This window comes from Esox lucius, chromosome 25, assembly GCF_011004845.1.
Source record: "Esox lucius isolate fEsoLuc1 chromosome 25, fEsoLuc1.pri, whole genome shotgun sequence".
Classification (NCBI taxonomy): Eukaryota; Metazoa; Chordata; class Actinopteri; order Esociformes; family Esocidae; genus Esox; species Esox lucius.
This window is the reverse complement of record NC_047593.1, coordinates 11,314,601-11,333,256: the sequence shown is the minus strand read 5'-3', so window position 1 is coordinate 11,333,256 and position 18,656 is coordinate 11,314,601. Positions and strand designations below refer to the sequence as shown.

Here is an 18,656-nt window from a genome sequence, read left to right as displayed (position 1 = left end):
AGCTCTCCAAAATCGTTCCATTGAGAAAGGGCTGTAGATACAATGACATTGGGAAGGGAGAATAATAGTTTCAGATGAATACACTAATAATAAATCTTAGACTCAAATAATTGTTTCTGTCACAGGATGTTCCAAAGGGCTTTTTAGTTCTCAGGTGACCTTTCGAATTTACTTTTTTTCTCCAGTCCATTAGTAATTATCTGGCTGATTCTGTTGGATTTGATTGTTGGTGTGTTTGATTACTGTCAGGTATGGAGTTCCTAGTCCCCAAGTCAGGATTCTTCTGCAAGGTGTGTTCTAAGTTTTACAGTGGAACCGATGAGGCCAAGAAGAACCACTGCAAGAGCCTGAAGCATTATCAGAACCTTGAGGTGAGAACCACATAGACTATTATTAAGACTAGACATTTTCGGGTGATGTGATATCCCTATATAGGATTGGCTGCTTAAAATTATATGGCAAAAAACGCACGTCTAAAACACAATTTTGTGTATAAAAATAAAATGCATAGCTTTTGATGGCACGCTAATCAGACTACGATATATCATTGATTGTGTTTGAGTGCGAGAGCAACTTCTGTGCACTGAAAGAATCTGAGCAGGGTTGTGTATGGTCTTGCTCTCTGGCTCTTAATATAAATAATAATATTGTAATATTAGGGCTTGTCTTCAGTCAATTAACATTCAGCATGCAATGTTATAGCGTCAGACAAGCTCAGTGCATTCAGTAAAATGTATCAAGATTTATAATTTGTCAGAGATCAGCTATTATTTGACACAAGTTGAAAAGAACATGAGGGACTGTAGCCTGTACATCAGTTCAATATCATCATGAGAACAAATAGGATCAATAATGGTAATTGTTTTTTTGTCTTTTGTTTACAGAAATCCCTGGATAAATGGAGAGCAAAGAAAGAAGGAAGCTCCATGGCAAGCTGAATAATTCAAAATGGACTACTCTGAGTCTTAAATGGCACTGTATTCCCTATTTAAGTGCTCTACATTTCACTTGAGCCCTGGTCAACAGTACATCAAACAAAAATAGTATGCCATTTTGGACAGAACCACTTACTGACTGATTCATTCCTGTCTTAACTGTTTTCAGTTTTTTTGTGAGGAGACTGTTGTAAATGTTTAATTTTGTTAGTAACCTAATTTCCCATAATTAAGAAATGTGACTCAAAAGAAATAGACAAGTGTGAACAGAAATTGTTTTTTTTCCAGTAATAAATCATTAATCATTTGTCATGGAAGTTTGTGTTCATTTCAAGGCATAGCTATTTATAATTTACCAGAGTAATATAGTGATTCTAATGATAGATTATTTGTTCATAATCTGTAAGTAGGATCACTATCAGTAATTTTTTATTACTTTGGTATTATACAATTCAAGGGAAAACACTGCTAACTTGTTAACATGGGAAGTAAAAGGCTTGGCATGTTAAGAGCATTTGCTATTTCATGCACATCAGTTACTTTTTAATCAATACACATCACTGCAACTTCCTTTCAGGTTGATTAGTGTAAAATATAAGTCATTTAAAATGAGTCATTTCATCAGGTACTGCTCCTGTTTGGATGAGCGTGGATATTGATTTCTAGTTGACAATGTTTTGTAGCACAGTCATCTGAGAAAATTGTATGGGTTTGTGATTGGGTTTAAGATGAGACTTCACATCCTCTTCATGTGCTTGGCCAGAGCTATTGAGCTATTAACTAGCTACTGAGCTATTCGCTAGACATTAAAGTAGGCACTAATTAAAAGGAAGGACTTGTGTAGCAAGCATGTGTTTATACGCACTTATTTTATTTGAGGTTGTGTTACTTATACATAGTACTTGTTTTTCATGTTGATAAGACATTAATAGCAGACACCAAAGGAAATTGTCTAGTGTCAAGGCTTGAGATGTGACGGCTCAGTTATGCCTTCACAAATAATTTGCCAGAACCCACCCAAATTTTTTAGTGCATTGAAACCAAAGCCACAGTGTATAGGTATTGTAATTTCTAATTAGTGAAACCAGTACATATACACTGATCAGCCATAACATTATGACCATCTACCTAATAGTGTGTAGGTCCCCCTTTTGGCATATTTGGAGGCCAAGTCAACACCATTTTTACTTTGTGGCAGGGCGCATTATCCTGCTGAAAAAGGCCAATGCCATCAGGGAATACCGTTGCCATGAAAGGGTGCACATGGTCTGCAGTAATGTTAAGGTAGGTGGTACATGTCAAAGTAACATCTACATGAATGGCAAGACCCAATGTTTCCCAGTAGAACATTGCCCAAAGCATCACACTGCCTTCACTGGCTTGCCTTCTTCCGTTAGTGCATCCTGGTGCCATGTGTTCTCCAGGAAAGCAACGCACACACACCTGGCCATGCATGTGATGTAAAAGAAAATGTGATTCATTAGACCAGGCCACCTTCCTCCATTGCTTCGTGGTCCAGTTATGATGCTCACATACCCATTGTAGTCGCTTCCTGTTGTGGATGGGTCAGCATGGGCACCCTGACTGGTCTGCGACTACGCAGCCCCATACGCAACAAACTGCAATGCAGTGTTCTGACACCTTTCTATCAGTACCAGCATTAATTTTAGCTATTTGAGCTACAGTAGTTCGTCTGTTGGATCGGACCACACGGGCCAACCTTTGCTCCCCACGTGCATCAATGAGCCTTGGCTGCCCATGACCATGTCGCCGGTTCACCGCTTTTCCTTCCTTGGACCACTTTTGATAGGTACTGGCCACTTTTGCTCTGAGATGCAACTAAGAACATTTCAGGAAAATCTTACTAGAACAGTTTCATTTTATTTGTGATTAATCACTTTAAATGATGGCAGTTATGTTAAATAGAAATCATTACACGAGTTTGAATTTGATTGGTTAATTCTGAACACAGCCACATCCCCAATTATAAAAGGGTGTGCACACTTAGGCATCCAGGTTATTGTAAGGTTTTTATTTTTCCCCCTTGAAGATTTCAGTATGTTTTTCAATTGAATTGTTCACATTATAGATCACATTAAAGTGAAAAATTATTTTTCTTTGTCTCATTCTTTTACATCACAAAAACCTGGCATTTTAACAGGTGTGTGTAGACTTTTTATATCCACTGTATATACGCAAATACAAAAAGCTGAACATGCATATTTACAGCAATTGTTTCATTTTGAATCCAAAATTATGGAAGCTACAGTAGAGTCAAAATAATAATGTCCCATTACCCACAGAGAGTACAGTTTTTTTTTTATTTCCTGAAGAATCTCAAAGACACCATTTGCCTATAGGATCCCATAAGCTCTGTCATACACTGGTTAATACAGCACAACTACAGTCATTTACATCACCAGCCTGAATCTCGGGCCATGTTTGTTTCTCCTTGTTACACAGCCACTCTGACCTTCGGTGCAGGACTGATCTTGGCTTATCCCCTATATATATATATATATATATATATATATATATATATATATATATATATATATATATATTGTATTTAACCCGGACCAAACCCTTGAGGTTATAAAACTCTTTCTTGAGGGGGACCTGAAATAGGAACTGTGAATGACAGTAGTAGTTCAGAATGAAAAGTATGTTTGTGATTAATTCATTTGTGAGGAGCACAGATAAATATGCAGTAGACCTACAGTAAAACTGCTTTGTACCAGTGATCCAAGCTTCTTGTAGGAAGAGGGGACACTTCATCCCATAATAAAGATCACTTTAAGGGATGGACCACAGCCACGTAAAATAAAGTTAAATAAAAAATTACAACTGTTAGGAGGTTAGCTTACAGCTAGTCTGGTTTAGAAAGAAGCTACTGTTTTATGCAGCCTGACTTTAACTGGAGGCCAGAATTGGCATAGTTCTCAAAAAGTTGCTTTACAGAGTGTGGGTGAACAAGTGAGATCGAAAGTTAAGTTTATGTGGGAGGAAGCAGAGGAGACAGTGGGGATCAAGTGGTTAGAATGGATAGTACAATGGTTCCCGATATTGGGGTTGTGAGCCACGTGGGATACTAAACAAACAAACATGTTCTTTTGCACTGTGTATGATGAATATCTAATGTTTTTGAGTTGTGCCATTGCATGAACAATCAGCTAGTAGACTACAGGCCTTATTGTTGGCTTAGTTGTACTTTCTTCTCACGGACAATCAATCATGAACTGTTTTAATGTGAAACAGTGTAGTTTGCATAGGTTAAATGACCCGCTGCCCCTGTTTGTCACTCACAAGTGCACATGCTGAGCAAAATAAATAATTTGAATGTGGAATGACAAAGATCAGCATTCTTAATGGATATTGATTTACCTCCTCAGTTGTACCAGGTTTTGTAGTGTTGTGTCTGTTCTTAGGAACATGACATTTTTGAGACATGTTACAGGAGAAAGAAAAGTTCCATCAGTCAAGGTTTGAAATTGTTGTTTTTCTCAGAAAACTCTGAAATATTGCTTCAGTTACTTGGTGGAGGCTGTTGAGAGGAGTACAGCCCCCCCACCCCCACCCCCCTGGCAGGAGTACTGCGCCCCATTCTACACCCCAGGCTGGAATGGAGTAAATGGAACAGTAACAAATAATTCCAAATATTCTATTCCATTAATAGGAGCCGGTCCTCCCCAATTGAGATCCCACCAGCCTCCTGTGTGAAAGTATGCAGTATACACCCACATTTGCATTTCTTTAATTTGCAATATTGTGTGTGTATTTTGTGTCTTTGTAGAGGTCGTTCAGTGTGCTGGTGAACTACCTTTTCAGAGTATTTTACCCTTACACTTTAGTAACCACATGCCAATGTGCATGCATGGCCATTACACCGACCTTTCAGTTGATGACGCCAGAGCAATAAAGGAGGCGGTGCTGGTGAAATACAACTACGAAACAAGCAGGAGTCCTCATGAGTGTCTTGATGTAATGTAGTGAGTTGGCTAGCCTATTAGCGACGTAGCTGAAAATTCGACAAATATTTTCGTTAACTATTGTGGAGAAATATCTGGTCGTCTTACAGAAATTTCCAACGATGCCAGGTATGTTTTTGTTGCGCTACTGTTACTGTGCTGTCCAGATACAAATGGACTTGTATTGTGTGTGCATGTCTCGCAGCCTTCCAGCTAAGCTTGTTTTAGCTTAGCAAGTTGCTAACAGTACTAGGTAGCTGCCTGGCTAACGTTAGCGTCATGCCAGTATTGTTTTTATTGCTAATTAGCCACAGTAGCTAAAACATACACGTTTGGTCGACAGAGATGAACATTCTGATGGACTCTACTAAACACTACCAGCAAACTGTTTTGATAGTGTGTGCATCTATCAATACCACCAATGCATGTAAATACTTCAGTTTCCAACGACAGTAACGTTGCTTACTTTCATGGTACTACTAGTTTCTAGTATTCGCCAAAGTAGTGTTCGCTAGGTAGCTTACTGTTATCAGCGCATGCTAACGTGGCTAATTAACTGGTTAACGTTACTGTGGCTTGCGAGTTAAATTGCTAATTCGATTACTCGTGCAGTAACGTCAGGTTTACAGTGAAACGAGACTCAACTCACTACTACTACCCCTTTCATTATATTAATTTAAGGCATGTCGTGTCTGCTAAAGACTGGCTACTGTAGCGAGCTATCTATATTTTCTGTATTTATGCTAGCTAACGTTGTCTACTGTACAAACGAGCTAACGACGTTAGCTATTTTGCAAACTGACAATTCACGAAAGAGGATAGAACCTCAATTAAACTGCGATAAAACGTTAATATATTAAAGGTTACTTAGCAATTTACATCGATTACTGTAGTTGTAACTCTTCAAACGAATGAAATGTCTGGCTATATAATGCTGGCGTGTTGCAGCTCTGACACGCAGGTAGGCCTCAAGCTCCATGTGGGTTTTGTCATCACCAATATGTTTTTGTCTCATGTAATGTGCATCCTTCAATGCTGAGGACGAAAGTAAAAGCGCTAAGCATTGTTGAATTCTCCAGCTCTAACGGTATTGTACCACCTGGTTAGTAATTGTAGCCACGTCAGCTGTAAGCTGTCATCTTTTGAGTTAATCAACATTAGCTAACCAAGTATCCAGTCAGTGAAACAAAATTGTACACTACTTTTTCCATTGCATTAGTACTCGGGTGTTCGTTATTTGCAAGTTATTTATTTTATGTCACGTTTTCAACGTGTCATCTATTCAGTTTTAAAGGGGGTTGGTCTTTACGTGTGCATTGTGTAACCTTACAGAGCCTGCAGAGATGAACAGTCCTGAGATGGCAAAAACACCCGGCGGCAGCAATGTCTCCGTGAAAGAGGATACGGTGGCCAACGGGCACAAGGAGGGCGAGGGGGGCAACCCCTTTGCTGAGTACATGTGGATGGAGAATGAGGAGGATTACAACAGACAGGTCAGTGGCGGTAATCCATATCTAGCAGATAATGTATTAAAATAATTTGACTTGCTGGGTGTGGGTTGAGGGATTGGGTAGATCTTGATTGCACCAACCATCCAGTTTCTCAAGTTATCACACAAACATTTTTTGCTACATAATTTTGCTAGCATATCACATGATATCAAGGCTGGTTAATACAAACACATTTTTCAGGCCACATCTGCAGTACTAATATATGAACTCAACATAATTGTTATAATATATATATAAAAAAAAAAATAATGACTATCCCATTAATGTTTGGCCATTCAGGACAGACAGTCATCTGAGGTAAATCCCTTTCTGAGCAGTTCTACAAAGTAAAGAGTTTTTTTTTATTTATTATTTTGTAAAAAAAAAATCCCAAGACTTGAGGGTAGTAATTGAAATCAATGTACCCATTTGAGCCTTTTTTCACTTGGAAAAGTAGGCCAGGTTTGAGGACTCACCACCGCAAGTAATCAAGGAAAGGTGATCGAAAAACACTGTCGTAAACCCCATTTATACACGTTGTGTTGTCATACCAGGTGGAGGAGGAGCTCCTGGAGCAGGAGTTCTTGGAACGCTGTTTCCAGGAAATGCTGGAAGAGGAAGATCAGGATTGGTTCATTCCTGCCAGAGACCTCGCCCCGGGGGTGGGACAGATTCAGCAGCAGCTAAACGGGCTATCGGTCTCCGGAGGCAACGCCGACGACATCGCGGTGAGTTTTATTACAATGTCTGTGTCACAATTGGCTTCTTGAGACACTAAAAGCATGTCTATTGCACCATCAAGAAAAATGTGCAAAGATTTTATTTTATTATGAATTCCTAATGTAAAATCTCTGTTCTCTTTTACAGCGCAAGAGCAGCTTGAACCCAGAGGCAAAGGAATTTGTGCCAGGAATGAAATACTAGGGTCCTCCCACCAGTAGAGGGATCCCTCATAGACTCTTTGTGACTGCTGGCTTCCCAGCAGGCACCCTTACACTCTCCTGCTATGGGGCTGTGTGGGGTACATGGGGCGGGACGGGGGTTTTGGGGTGGGCGGGTGACATATACTCTTCAATAAGCTTTTTATTTCCGTTTTGTTCCCATGAGGTAAACCAAGGCTCTTTGACTCTTATCCTGGAGGGCTGGGTTTTTGTTTTTTTATTTTATTATTATTTTTACTGATCCTTAATCGCGTTTACTTGGTGTCTGAATTTAGAATCAGTCCCTTAGAAGGAGAGGATGGACTGAAAGTGTTTCCTGCCCTCCAGGACTAGAGTCGAATAACTACGCTAGGGGCTGTAATGGAAGCCGGGTGGGAAAGGACCACTTCTGTGTAAGAAACCCTTTGGACGGAATGGGAGGGGTCATCAGTATAAGATGTTCTTATTGGACAGACAATATATTCGGAGGTCAGAGCCACATAGAAAGTTCTGCTCTTTGTGTTTTTCTTTCTCTTTAATCGCTGAATTGCAGCTGTGTGATTCTGTCATTGTGGAAATCTTGGCTACAGGTTTGTCCCTCTTTCAATCACTGTTGCTGTCTCTTCTCCTTTCTCAATGTTTTTTTTTTTATTTTATTTTCCTCTTAGGGGCTGGTTTTAGGGTAGGTTGTGTCAGTAGACAGGCAAAGGATTATGCACAGACAACAGCATATGGAAGGACTGGACACAACCGGACAACTGGGGCGGAGCAGACGGCAGCTTTTGGAATCTGAGGGAATTCCAAGGCAACTTTTTCATTTTCTTTTTTTTTCTTTTTTTTTTTTACTTGAGTAGAAATCCTGTCAAGTTTGTGACTTGCTTTAAGAAAATGAGGACAGCTATGATAAAATAAAGATCAGGTACCCTCTCGGGCACTTTAGTGTCTTGCTCATTGTTTTATTTGATTCTGTAGTCGTGTCGTGTAGAAACCTGTTAGTATAGCTAAAGTTGACCGTGGTAGTTTCCCATCAAAAGGACCCCTTTTATTATAGCATATTTTAAATTAAGCCACAAACAAGTACCCTTATTTTCTAAATATTTCTGTATTAAAATAGTGTATTGTCAAACAGTTCAAATTCCGGTCTGATCCTTAAGCGATGGAGATGGGTTTTGGTCAGTCAGTGGTCTTTTTTTGGTCTGCTTGTCTTGGGTCTGGACAGGCACGGGTAGCCCTGCAGCAAAACGACAAGAAACATTTTCTGACAATTTTCTGACATATTTTTATGTGGATTTTTATTTTAGAGATCAGTGCCTAGTGTTTTTCTCATACAAAAAAATATAAGAATGTTGTCTCGGGCAATAAATCCAAAAACATTTAAATACAACTGCTCTGCTTACTAAGTTCAGATCTTTTATGCACTAATTTGTCTAAACTGTAGCAAAACACAGACAGAAAAGCCTGTGTCCAGATTTGTGTGGTCGTGCAAACATAAATGCTGTTATTTTGAGTTAAAGGGAGACCGAAGTGCTGGCATTCACATGGTGTCCTTATTGAAATGTCAGTGGGGACTTTGTCCCCATGCAAGCTCTGGATTAATGACTTGACTCTTGATTAATCTCTGCAGCCCCCATCTGCATAGAGTAAATCTAGTCCGTTCTTAAATACCTGCCCTTACGTTTGCCCCGATTATGGGGTCCTTAAACTTTTGTGTTCTTATGGGCACTATATTCACAACACCGGGTACTACTTTTGACAAGGGCCCTCTAAGTTGTCAGCTACAGGTGAACCCAATGGTTCCATTAGGCCCATTACCTTTAGGGTGTAGTGCCTCTGGTACTCTGAGCGGATGTGCCCTTGCACCTGGGCTGTGGGGCCGGCACTGGCCTGGGACCCTGAGGTGGAGAGGCATGTGTTGGTTTTGAGGCAGGTTGGGGGCTTCCTCTTCCCAGGAACTGAGCATTCAGGTCTCTGGTACCGCTCTTGGTACTCAGATGTCCAGGCCCTGCTGGAGGAATGGAATGGAGAACCTGTGATAAATAATCGATCCCTTGTTAAAGATGCACTCTGGGACTATTAATGCAGTCTGGGCCAGGAATGCATCTTCAATAACAGCTCACATAGCAAGTATTATAGGAGTCCTAATTCTATTGGTCAGGACGTTTCACAGTAGCAGATACGTCACATACAGCACATTCATATACAGACCATGTCTACAGTACCACTGAGTCTTCTAGGCATAGCTATGAAAAGGCATGCTAAGGGTGAATATGTCCTGTGACTATGTTTTAAGACAGGCTTTGTAATAGATGTAGACCTAAAACACCACTTGACTGGCATTGTGTTTTCTTGGTAAAGGGATTTATATAAGTCTGGAGCCTGCTGGTTTCCTTTTCTACCTGATCATTAGCTGCATGCACTTAGTGTCCCAGGTCTAAATAGGTGCCCGATTAGAGGGTTGCAATGGGGAAAAAAACCAGTGGAACAGGTTTTGAGGTCCAGAGTTGCGTTTGAGGGACATAAGATGCAACTCGTCCACTAAAATGGATAGACTTAGGAACCGAGTGGGATGCATAGAAGGTTCTTATGTCAATACTGAGCTTGTTTCTAATTCAGTATTTGCATTTGATGAGCTGTACCAGTACCAGTTGACTGTGGTTTCAGGCAGGATGCGCTGGGGGCCTCTCAGGAAGGGGGGACTGGCCCAGTGCGCGTAGCTCTGACTGTAGGTGGTCACACCATCAAATGGCAGCCCTGTACACAAGAACACGTTATCAGAAATAAACACACAGGATCTTGTGGACCTACATCACGACATATCAGTGTTTGCGGGCTCTCCCCAAAGTAGGCCAATGGTTTCAGGGCAACGTAGGTATGTAAAGGCTGACTTAGTGACCAGCGAGTCCTTAATAAAGATATCTCTGACATTGTTCCACCGTATCTCTAGAACCTGCCTCGACGCATAAGGGCTGAGTTGGTGGCGAAGCGCTGGTTGATCTTGGCCTCCAGTCTGGAGAAGTAGGTCATGTCACGACGGCACTCCTTTGTCCTCAGTCCCTCCACTCGAGGGGACTCTGTGTCAGGAACAAGGTAACACTCACACACACATACCGTTTGTTTTTGGGGCTGGTCAGATTGTCTTAATTGCATGGTTCTGTACAAAAGGAGTCCAAAACAAACAAGCTGTGGTGTTATATGGTCCCCGAATTCTCAACGAGAATACGTGTTGGTGTCACCTTCTCCACTGCTGATCTGTGGCAACTCCACACCAGGTTCGGCTTTGTCTGCGACCCCCAGTGCTGGGTCCACTGTAACCTGCGTCCAAGCCTCCCTCTGGGAGGGGCCAGAGTGGGACGGCTCGGAGCGGGGGGCGAAGGTCCGGTGGAGAGAGGGGGAGTCCGACCTGCCTTCGCCCGGGTCAGGGCTCAAACAATGTGCCTGGCTCAGCCCCTTCTCTGGAAGAGCTGTCCTCTCCACATGAATTTTATTGAAATTCTCCCTCTCTGACATAGTGGCTGTCATGGGTCTACCGCTCTGGAAAGGGGGGCGGGGTGTATATTGATGAATGCACAATCTACGGTGCGCCTGTCAAGGATAGTTAAGTTAATTTGTGCCTGAGTCTCATTCACCTCAGTGGAGGCGGAGTTCTGAGGGTAGCTGATGGAGGTCTTGAAGCAGAGTCTGTTGTACTGAGCCCACAAACCAGCTATCTGACAGACATACAGACACAGGGGATGACAGACAGAAGTCCTTAACAACAGTCAGGGCTTTGTGGATGGGTACATATAGATGAAAAGTAAGAGTACGAAAGGAGTATGAAAATGTCTGCAACAAGTTGCTCAGGATAAGATGTTGCTAAATGATCTAAAGGTAAACGTAACAGCGACTTTGCATGTTTGTGTGAAAGAGAAGGGTAGTTACCTTCTGGTGCGTCGTGTGAGAAGGCTCTTTTTGGAGCCTAAACAACCTGAGGGGGTGATGGTCAGGGGACTTGTAGTCTGACCCATAGGTGCTCTGCTGTCCTGCCTGGGACTCAAGCGGGGAGAGATTGATAGGTTAAACCTGAACTCTCCAACTAGAAACGGTACAAAGTACATATTTAGTAATGAATTCATAAATCATGCTAATTATAAACTCTTATGGAACTCACCTGAATATGACTAAAATAGTTCATGAAATGGCTGTTGTTCCCTGTTAGGTCATTCCTAGACGATAACTCGGTCAGCAAGCTAGACTTACGCTGGTAAAATGTGTGTTGGAAAACGTGTTTTATAGAACGTTGGTAGGACTGTCACAATAATGAATGCTAATCGATTCATTACACATCAATGGAAGCGATAGGTAATCATAAATAAGATGATGTCACAGCTTTCAAAACAAACGTTGGTTGCGTCATTCTTAAACATAAAGCGAGTAAGGAAAACATACAAGTATATAAATCCTGTAATAATATTATCCATTGCATAAAGAGCCGTTAATTTCCAAATTAAATTATATTTGACTGTATAACTCGGTGATTGGTCTTGTAGCTTTAAGAACAATGTATGTTAAAAACGATCATAATGGTGTTGTCTTCAAACGTGGACGCTGAGCTGTTCAGCCTGTTACGGTTTTTAGTACATAAACCTTATTTCAATACTTTGAATATTCTATTGGAGGTGTTCAACTGCCTACATCAAAGGGGAGTGACTGGAAGTATGATTCGTGACAACTGGGCGTGTCACGAATCATACTCATTTTGTAGGCACGTCTCGCGTAACATTTATATAACCGATTTATCAAATAATTGTATTTTGACACTCGTAGACCACTCAAAAACTCGGCACTTGGTGAGCCTCGCTTCGTTCATTCAGACAGGTATTTTCTATTAGAAGAAAGTGGCGTGCACTAACGCCCTAGAGCAGAGGTAGGCCTAGTAATCGTGCGAGCCAGGTGTGGTCGAGCGGTCATACTGTGTTCTTTCAGGCAATTTGGCGATGACGCAAGGCTAATAAGCACGCCTCTTACAGTTCATCGCTATCGATTTTGTTTGTTAGGCGGAGAGTTTAGAAGTAGGCTACTAAAGCACAACTTTAGGATTAATAACTATAGTACTGAAAATAAGGACAATCCCAAATTGAGGGTAGTGGACCGTAGCGGTTAAGGTACACTTGCAAATCAGCAGTATCTTGGAACATATAATGGACACTCATGTGAAAGCAGGCCAAGTCTACCTACAACACCGAAATGTAGAAAAGGTAAGAATGTGAATTTATTTAGCTCACTTCCACAGATTATAGTGTATGTACAGAATATCTATTGGGACAGTATATCTAAAGTAAAAAGTTTGTCTCTACTAGGTTTACAGCTTCATTTGATCATAACTGGAAAAAATAGCCTTTATAATTTTATCTGATGAATATAATGAATGAACGTGTAGTGTTAAAAATAATTAATCAAATCATTATACAAAATTATGTAAAGCGAGACAAAAATAGACATAATTTCACCTTTATTCGAGCATATGTTCGTGACCTATTACTTTACATAAATGAAAGCAAATGGCCTGCCCAAGTCCTTACATTTAGACAAATTTTAAGCGTTTAGTATTTTGTCCTAGTATTTGACAGCATCAATCTTGTCTACAAACTCGTTTGATGCTTTTGTTTTGTCTTATATTTTGCGCATTTGCGTTGCCTACGTTAAAATAATACTTTGCACCGAGCTAGGAATGTCATGGTGTGTAATGTATGAAGGAATGAAGCAAGAACAGAACGGGATTTGCATGCCCAGACAGAGTTCGCTGAGACCAGTATACACGCCGCACATTCCACGATTAGCGTGTTCCAAATGGCATTCTATTCCCTATTTAGTAGACTACTTTTTTTAACGAGCGCTCATATAAACGAAAAGCACTAAAACGAGAATAGGATGCCATTTGTCCTGAAACACAGCAAGGCACCCTAGCGTTCTAATCTATGGCCATAACATCGAGGAAGGGACAAGTGCATGGTGACCTCATCTACTACACCTTCACTATATATAGGGCAGACTGACCAGCTGGGCTGGTGACATTATGGGTAATGTTACTTATGTCTTCCCACTGGAGCCAGGAAACCATAAATCAGTCAATGCCAGGGAAGAGGAAATACTTTCCTTACCTTTTTGTTAAGTCTCTAAGTAATTATATTCCCCTTGTTCTATCTTTATCCCACTCTCCTATTTGTCTTCCCTCTCTTTTCCCTTTCCTCCAGAAGTGGAAAAAGCTGTGGCTAGCCCTGTACCCCTCCAGTTGCAGCGGTGTAGCCAGGCTAGAGCGCCAAGAGGTGGGTGGAGGTGAGAAGTCTGGTGCCTCCATAGCCTGGAAATACCAGGAGAAGGAGAAAAGGGTGATCCGCCTGTCTGAGGTACACCTGGCTACTTGAACCGGTCTTTCTTCCTAGCTTTGACTTTGCTAATACCTACTTCTTTTGATAATGGATTGACTGTCAATGACAGAGATATGTAGTTTTCTTACCTACCTTAGGGCAATGCACCTAACCCTAACCCATCCTCTACCCAATGGCCAGTCTCCTTTCTGCTGAGTGCCAAGCAGAGAGACTCCCATTTTATATGGTTTTATAAGTTTGCTAAATGCCAGGTGAATGTGTGAATGTGAATGTAGGTGGTCAGCGTTTTGAGGCTCCCACCGCACGCTGAGGCCTGTCCCAAGGACCACATGGCCTTCTGTGTGGAGTCGGACAGCAGGAGGTTTGTCTTTGCCGCGGATAAAGACGAGTGTATGGACTGGGTGGAGAAGATCTGTGAGATCGCCTTTAAGGTGAGAATGTCGGTTGTCTTTCTGCTCAGTTGTTGTTTTTCCCTTGTGGTTCCAAAGCTGTGGTAATCAGGCATGTCTTTTCTAATGTAAATGTAATTTCCCACATCCAAGAGGAGCTCCACGGGTCAGAATAACCAGCTTCAGATGGAAGACAACCAGATATATGTCTCCAGAGAGGAAGGTGAGCTCCATATCACAGACACCAGAGTTATCACAGAGACTAGAGACTTCCCAGACACCAGCCATATCAAGAGAAGTCACAGACACGTGAGATATTAGTCATCAGACATGTCACAGAAACCTGAGGTGTCACATTCAAAATACATATCACAGATTTCTCGGACACGAGATATTACTGTCATCAGACATATCACAGACACCACCTGTAAATAAAACATATCACAGACACCCCCTGTAAATCAGACATACCACGGTGACCTCACAAACCAGAACATCCCTTGTTAAGTTACGTCTATTGATGTCTAATCGGTAAATTAAAACTGGCCCTGCTGTCTTACACCAGATCTCTTTAGTAAATGTGAAGTAAATGTGAATTAGTAAAGGATGGATGAACATAAAATAATAATGAACTGCGTCCATCGTTCTCTGGTTATGACCCCCCACACTTCCCCTCTCCTCTCCTCAGTGAGTGATTTCAGGGTGACTGTTCAGCAGACCGATGCAGCAGTGCTCTGTGGCCTGCAGGGGGAGCACTACTGGTTGCACGTGGACCAGGAAGAGCTGATACTGAAGGAGGGCGAAACCAGGAAGTTTCTGCTGGCCTGGCCCTATCGGCTGCTGCGCCGCTACGGCAGAGACAAGGTCAGTTCAATTAATCTGACTTGGGTTGTAACATCATCCCGTCCCGCGTAGCCCTCCCTCAAGAATAACATGGTTGCCATGCTTCCTTTGGAGGTCTGGTGAGTTTTGTATTAGCTCAAACAGGGCAGTTGATTGGTTTGACATGTTGCAGTGCTTTAACCCCTATTCTGCGGTTTACTGCATGGGCTTTAGCAGGATTCACATTTTCTGAAAAGGCTGCTAACTGAGATGTAAATGTTATTCATATATTTGTCAAACATGACTGGCAAATGAACATTTAATAGCTCTCATTACAGTTTGTCTACATGTCCTGGCGCCTCCCTCATGTCCAGTGTATTAGACTTATATGCAGTATTTATTTTTACATACATTATTTTCCTTAGCGAAATGTATATTTTTGTTTTGAAATCCAGTAAATTCAATCGCAGGAGAACACTTTTTAAATATGTTTGATTGAATAGGCAAATAATAATAACCCAAATTGTAATTAATATTGATTTAAAAATTAAGTAAATGCAGCTGTATTTAGTGCCATTATGCTTGATCAGTTGATCATTGGTTTTTAATGGATTGCACCTATGCTTTGTGATTAAAACATTTAGGAATGTATTATTTGGCAAATCTTTGTAATTGGAAATAAAATCTAAGATCTTAGGTGTTCTTTGCCTGTATGCAAGATTGTCATTGATTGTTTTTACATGATTCTAGATGTTAACATCTGAAGGCCCCGCAGAAAATTCATTCTGAGACCGAGTTCCAGTCATCTGATTTCTTTGTTGCTTTAACCCCAGAGTACACTTTCTAGGGTCTAATCCAGAGGTCATCCCAGTACCGGAGAATCAGTTTAAAAATAAAGTATTTTTAATCTGAAAAAAGAGTGTCCAAAGAGTGTCTGCAGGACTCCAAGTCCATTTAAGGTGACTGGATATTATCATGAATGCACCTGTGCCAACTTTGTGTGTGAAATGGTTCCTTCCTCTGTTGTACCCCAGCTGGCGTTCTCCATCGAGGCGGGCCGGCGCTGCGACTCCGGGCCTGGAGCCTTTATTTTTGAGACGAGCCTGGCTGAGGACATCTTCAGCCGCGTTGAGACTGCCATAAGGGAGCAGAAGGCCTCCGCTGTCCCCGGGGATGACCGCGAGGCCAAGGACTCCTTTTCCAAGCCGGCCCCTGTTTTGCCTCGTTCACGTTCGCCGCTGCCCAAACTACCAGATAACGCCAACATTGTCGAGGGCGCCGTCAGATCTAGGCCAGCATCCTTTCACACGCGCAGACTCGATATGATTGGCTCAGAGGAGTGTCCGTACTCTAAACCAGCAGACGACATAAACCCCAAAGCCCCGACCCTCAGCTCCTACCCTGTCCCACCAGTCCCCGCCCACGCGGCCCCTGGCAACCGATTGGAACCTCTGTACACCGATCCGGCAGTTGTCCTGTCACTCACGCCCCCAAGATGCACGCCGCCACCGCCGCCTACTTTGCCTTTCACATCCAGTCGCCACGACAGTGAGTCTGAACCGGTATATTCGGAAGTGTACCACCGGGCCAGTCCACCCCTGGAACGGACACCGCAGAAACAGAACCCGGGGCCCAACAAGGAGGAACCTATCTACAGTGAGCCATGCGTGGGGACAATAGGCAAGGTCCCCGACAGCAACAAGGCCCCCAAGGTTGACCCGTTTGCACACCTTTACAGCCAGGTCTGCAAGCCAGTCTCTTTGATAACACCCACAACTTCATCCTCCTCTTCTTCGTCGTCGCCGTCATCTTCTCTGACCTTGAGCAAGACCCTGGCCACTAGGAGGCCCACCACTGGAGTCCAGTCAGGTCAACCGTAGAACCCTTTGCGGTCATTTCGGTTACATGAGGGTTGGAAATTGGATCCCGCTAATGCCTGGCAATATAATAACTTTGACCGTCTGACCTGTCTTTCTGAGTCTGGATTGGTCTTCCTCTACAAATTCTGATTGTACTGTTGTGAAACCAATGGGTTGGGCCAGTTCCAGCCTAGGTGGTGACATTATCAACATCGATAATCTGAGTTGGTTGATGGATTTCTTTTTAACATTGCACCATGTTTTGAAGTCACTCTAAATTATCTTTTTCAGTGTCAAACTGAAAGTATGTTTTCAATTAATAAAATAACAGAATAAAAAGGGTGTCAGGCAAACCTGACCCTATAGGGCGCTACTTTTGATCTGGGCAAAAGGAATATTAAGACAATTTAAAATAGTCACAAAATGGTATAGCAAAGTTACTTTATTTATTAAACGAGTTTCAACATAATTTTATTTTTTGATGCAATAACCTTTGTATGACCTATGGATGTTAACATTTCACATGAGTATAGTGAAAACGAGAGGGATATCATGTTCTTGCCTGTCGATCATTCAGGTGTCTAACAAGGCAAATGTTCTGTAAGGCAAATGGAAATATTGCAGTGTGGTCTACTAAAGAGTGACTAGGTGTAACGGTTATGAATCTTTCATAATGAATGTTATAGGCCCTTCCCTGTATTCAGACATTGCTGATCGTACAATGCGTGGCATTTTCAGTATCAACTAACGACATCATTTGATGTCCACGTCTGTCATTGATGACATTGTTGATGACGTTTCTCGCAACCATTTGAACATGCATGACCCGTCTGAACAAGGGAACAGGTCAAATGACTGCGCTTCCATTAGGTCTCACATCCATTTTACTAATTCATTATTTATTTCTTTATTATGGGTGTGCCTCCATCAACATTTCCTCTATTAGTTCTCTGAGGCTGTCCCGTAACAAACCATTGAGCCACTTTGTTGCCCCCAATTTGTGTAATGGGGTGGGTTTTATAACTATTCTAGCAGCCAATCAGGTTGCTTTAAATAGGTTTCTTTCTCAAAGTTAACATGAATCTGTCACAGTATGATGCATTGTAAATCCATACAACTCTTTTCAGTGAAATAAAACATTTACATCTCTTTTTCTGTCTTCTCTCTTGCGCTCTACAACTTTATCTCTTCTCTCCAACTTTCTTATTTTTCTTGCTTTCTCTGTTATTGTGAGTTATTTATATGTTGTCAGTTATTAATTTCAAGCAATTGTTGGTGCTGACAAATTTTTAATCAAGGTGAATTCAGGTAATAAATTGCAAGAGGAAGACAACACAGAAACAAATTAATAATTTAAATAAACACTACACACAATGGAAAAAACATGTAACTACACAAAATACAGTGATACACACAAATAGACATTTTTACATTTTAGTGAGGTATTAGTGAGTTGTAACGTGTACTAAATTGTTTGTACTAAATTGTACTAAAAATTAGGGATGACGTGATGAAAGTGATAACTCAGAAAGCTGATTGGACTGGTATACAATACATTTGTATGACCTTGAAGAAAACCACAGAGACATCATCTTGAGTACTCCTGTGGCCTGATGGTCCAAATTTGAGGGTCTGACTTATGGAGTACATATGTGACAACACAAAAAAACAACTAGTCATAACTGTCTGTACCCATTGCAGTTTGGCAGACATGCACTGACAACAGCTATTCTTTGTGGTGGATAGAGGTTTCACAATCAGGTAACGCCGTTCTCTTGCAACTCAACCAGAATTGCATAAATGTTGTTACCAAATGTATCGTTTGATGGGGTAAATGGTATATTTAACCTTGAAGTATCCTATTTCTAGCGTTTATATTGATTTGGTTTGCCATTGTGGCACTCATTT

General features: G+C 41.6%; 3 protein-coding genes across 7 annotated transcripts in view; all 3 read left to right on the top strand.

Moving 5' to 3' along the window:
* LOC105007037 (zinc finger protein 638) overlaps positions 1-1,242 on the top strand; it is a 28,884-nt gene extending 27,642 nt beyond the window's left edge. For 4 of the 5 annotated variants that reach the window (XM_010865797.5, XM_010865795.4, XM_010865796.4 and 1 more), the window contains 2 exons: positions 250-371; positions 885-1,242. In XM_010865797.5, the coding sequence (XP_010864099.2) occupies positions 250-371; positions 885-938 (176 nt within the window). In that variant the 3' untranslated portion in view covers positions 939-1,242. Of the gene's footprint in view, positions 1-249; positions 372-884 lie in introns of those variants that run through there. The other variant, XM_020043882.3, reaches the window with a different exon arrangement.
* A 3,603-nt stretch (positions 1,243-4,845) lies between these two features.
* paip2b (poly(A) binding protein interacting protein 2B) lies at positions 4,846-7,440 on the top strand. Its single transcript, XM_010865793.5, has 4 exons — positions 4,846-5,032; positions 6,236-6,396; positions 6,948-7,121; positions 7,261-7,440. The coding sequence occupies exons 1-4, from the start codon at positions 5,026-5,028 to the stop codon at positions 7,315-7,317; spliced, it is 399 nt and encodes a 132-aa protein (XP_010864095.1). The 5' UTR covers positions 4,846-5,025; the 3' UTR covers positions 7,318-7,440.
* A 3,460-nt stretch (positions 7,441-10,900) lies between these two features.
* dok1a (docking protein 1a) lies at positions 10,901-17,897 on the top strand. The gene is made up of 6 exons (XM_010865792.5): positions 10,901-12,547; positions 13,544-13,696; positions 13,954-14,109; positions 14,221-14,290; positions 14,756-14,931; positions 15,924-17,897. Exons 1-6 carry the CDS (start codon positions 12,491-12,493, stop codon positions 16,767-16,769), a joined length of 1,458 nt encoding a protein of 485 aa, XP_010864094.2. The 5' UTR covers positions 10,901-12,490; the 3' UTR covers positions 16,770-17,897.
* The last annotated feature ends 759 nt before the right edge of the window (positions 17,898-18,656 follow it).

Excerpts from the sequence above, each read along its gene's own strand:
- dok1a (XM_010865792.5), top strand. The coding sequence starts at position 12,491 with ATGGACACTCATGTGAAAGCAGGCCAAGTCTACCTACAACACCGAAAT. Across the intron at positions 12,548-13,543 it reads AACACCGAAATGTAGAAAAG|AAGTGGAAAAAGCTGTGGCT; the intron begins GTAAGAATGTGA and ends CCTTTCCTCCAG. Across the intron at positions 14,932-15,923 it reads GCCGCTACGGCAGAGACAAG|CTGGCGTTCTCCATCGAGGC; the intron begins GTCAGTTCAATT and ends GTTGTACCCCAG.
- paip2b (XM_010865793.5), top strand. Across the intron at positions 6,397-6,947 it reads AGGAGGATTACAACAGACAG|GTGGAGGAGGAGCTCCTGGA; the intron begins GTCAGTGGCGGT and ends TTGTCATACCAG. Across the intron at positions 7,122-7,260 it reads GCAACGCCGACGACATCGCG|CGCAAGAGCAGCTTGAACCC; the intron begins GTGAGTTTTATT and ends TCTCTTTTACAG.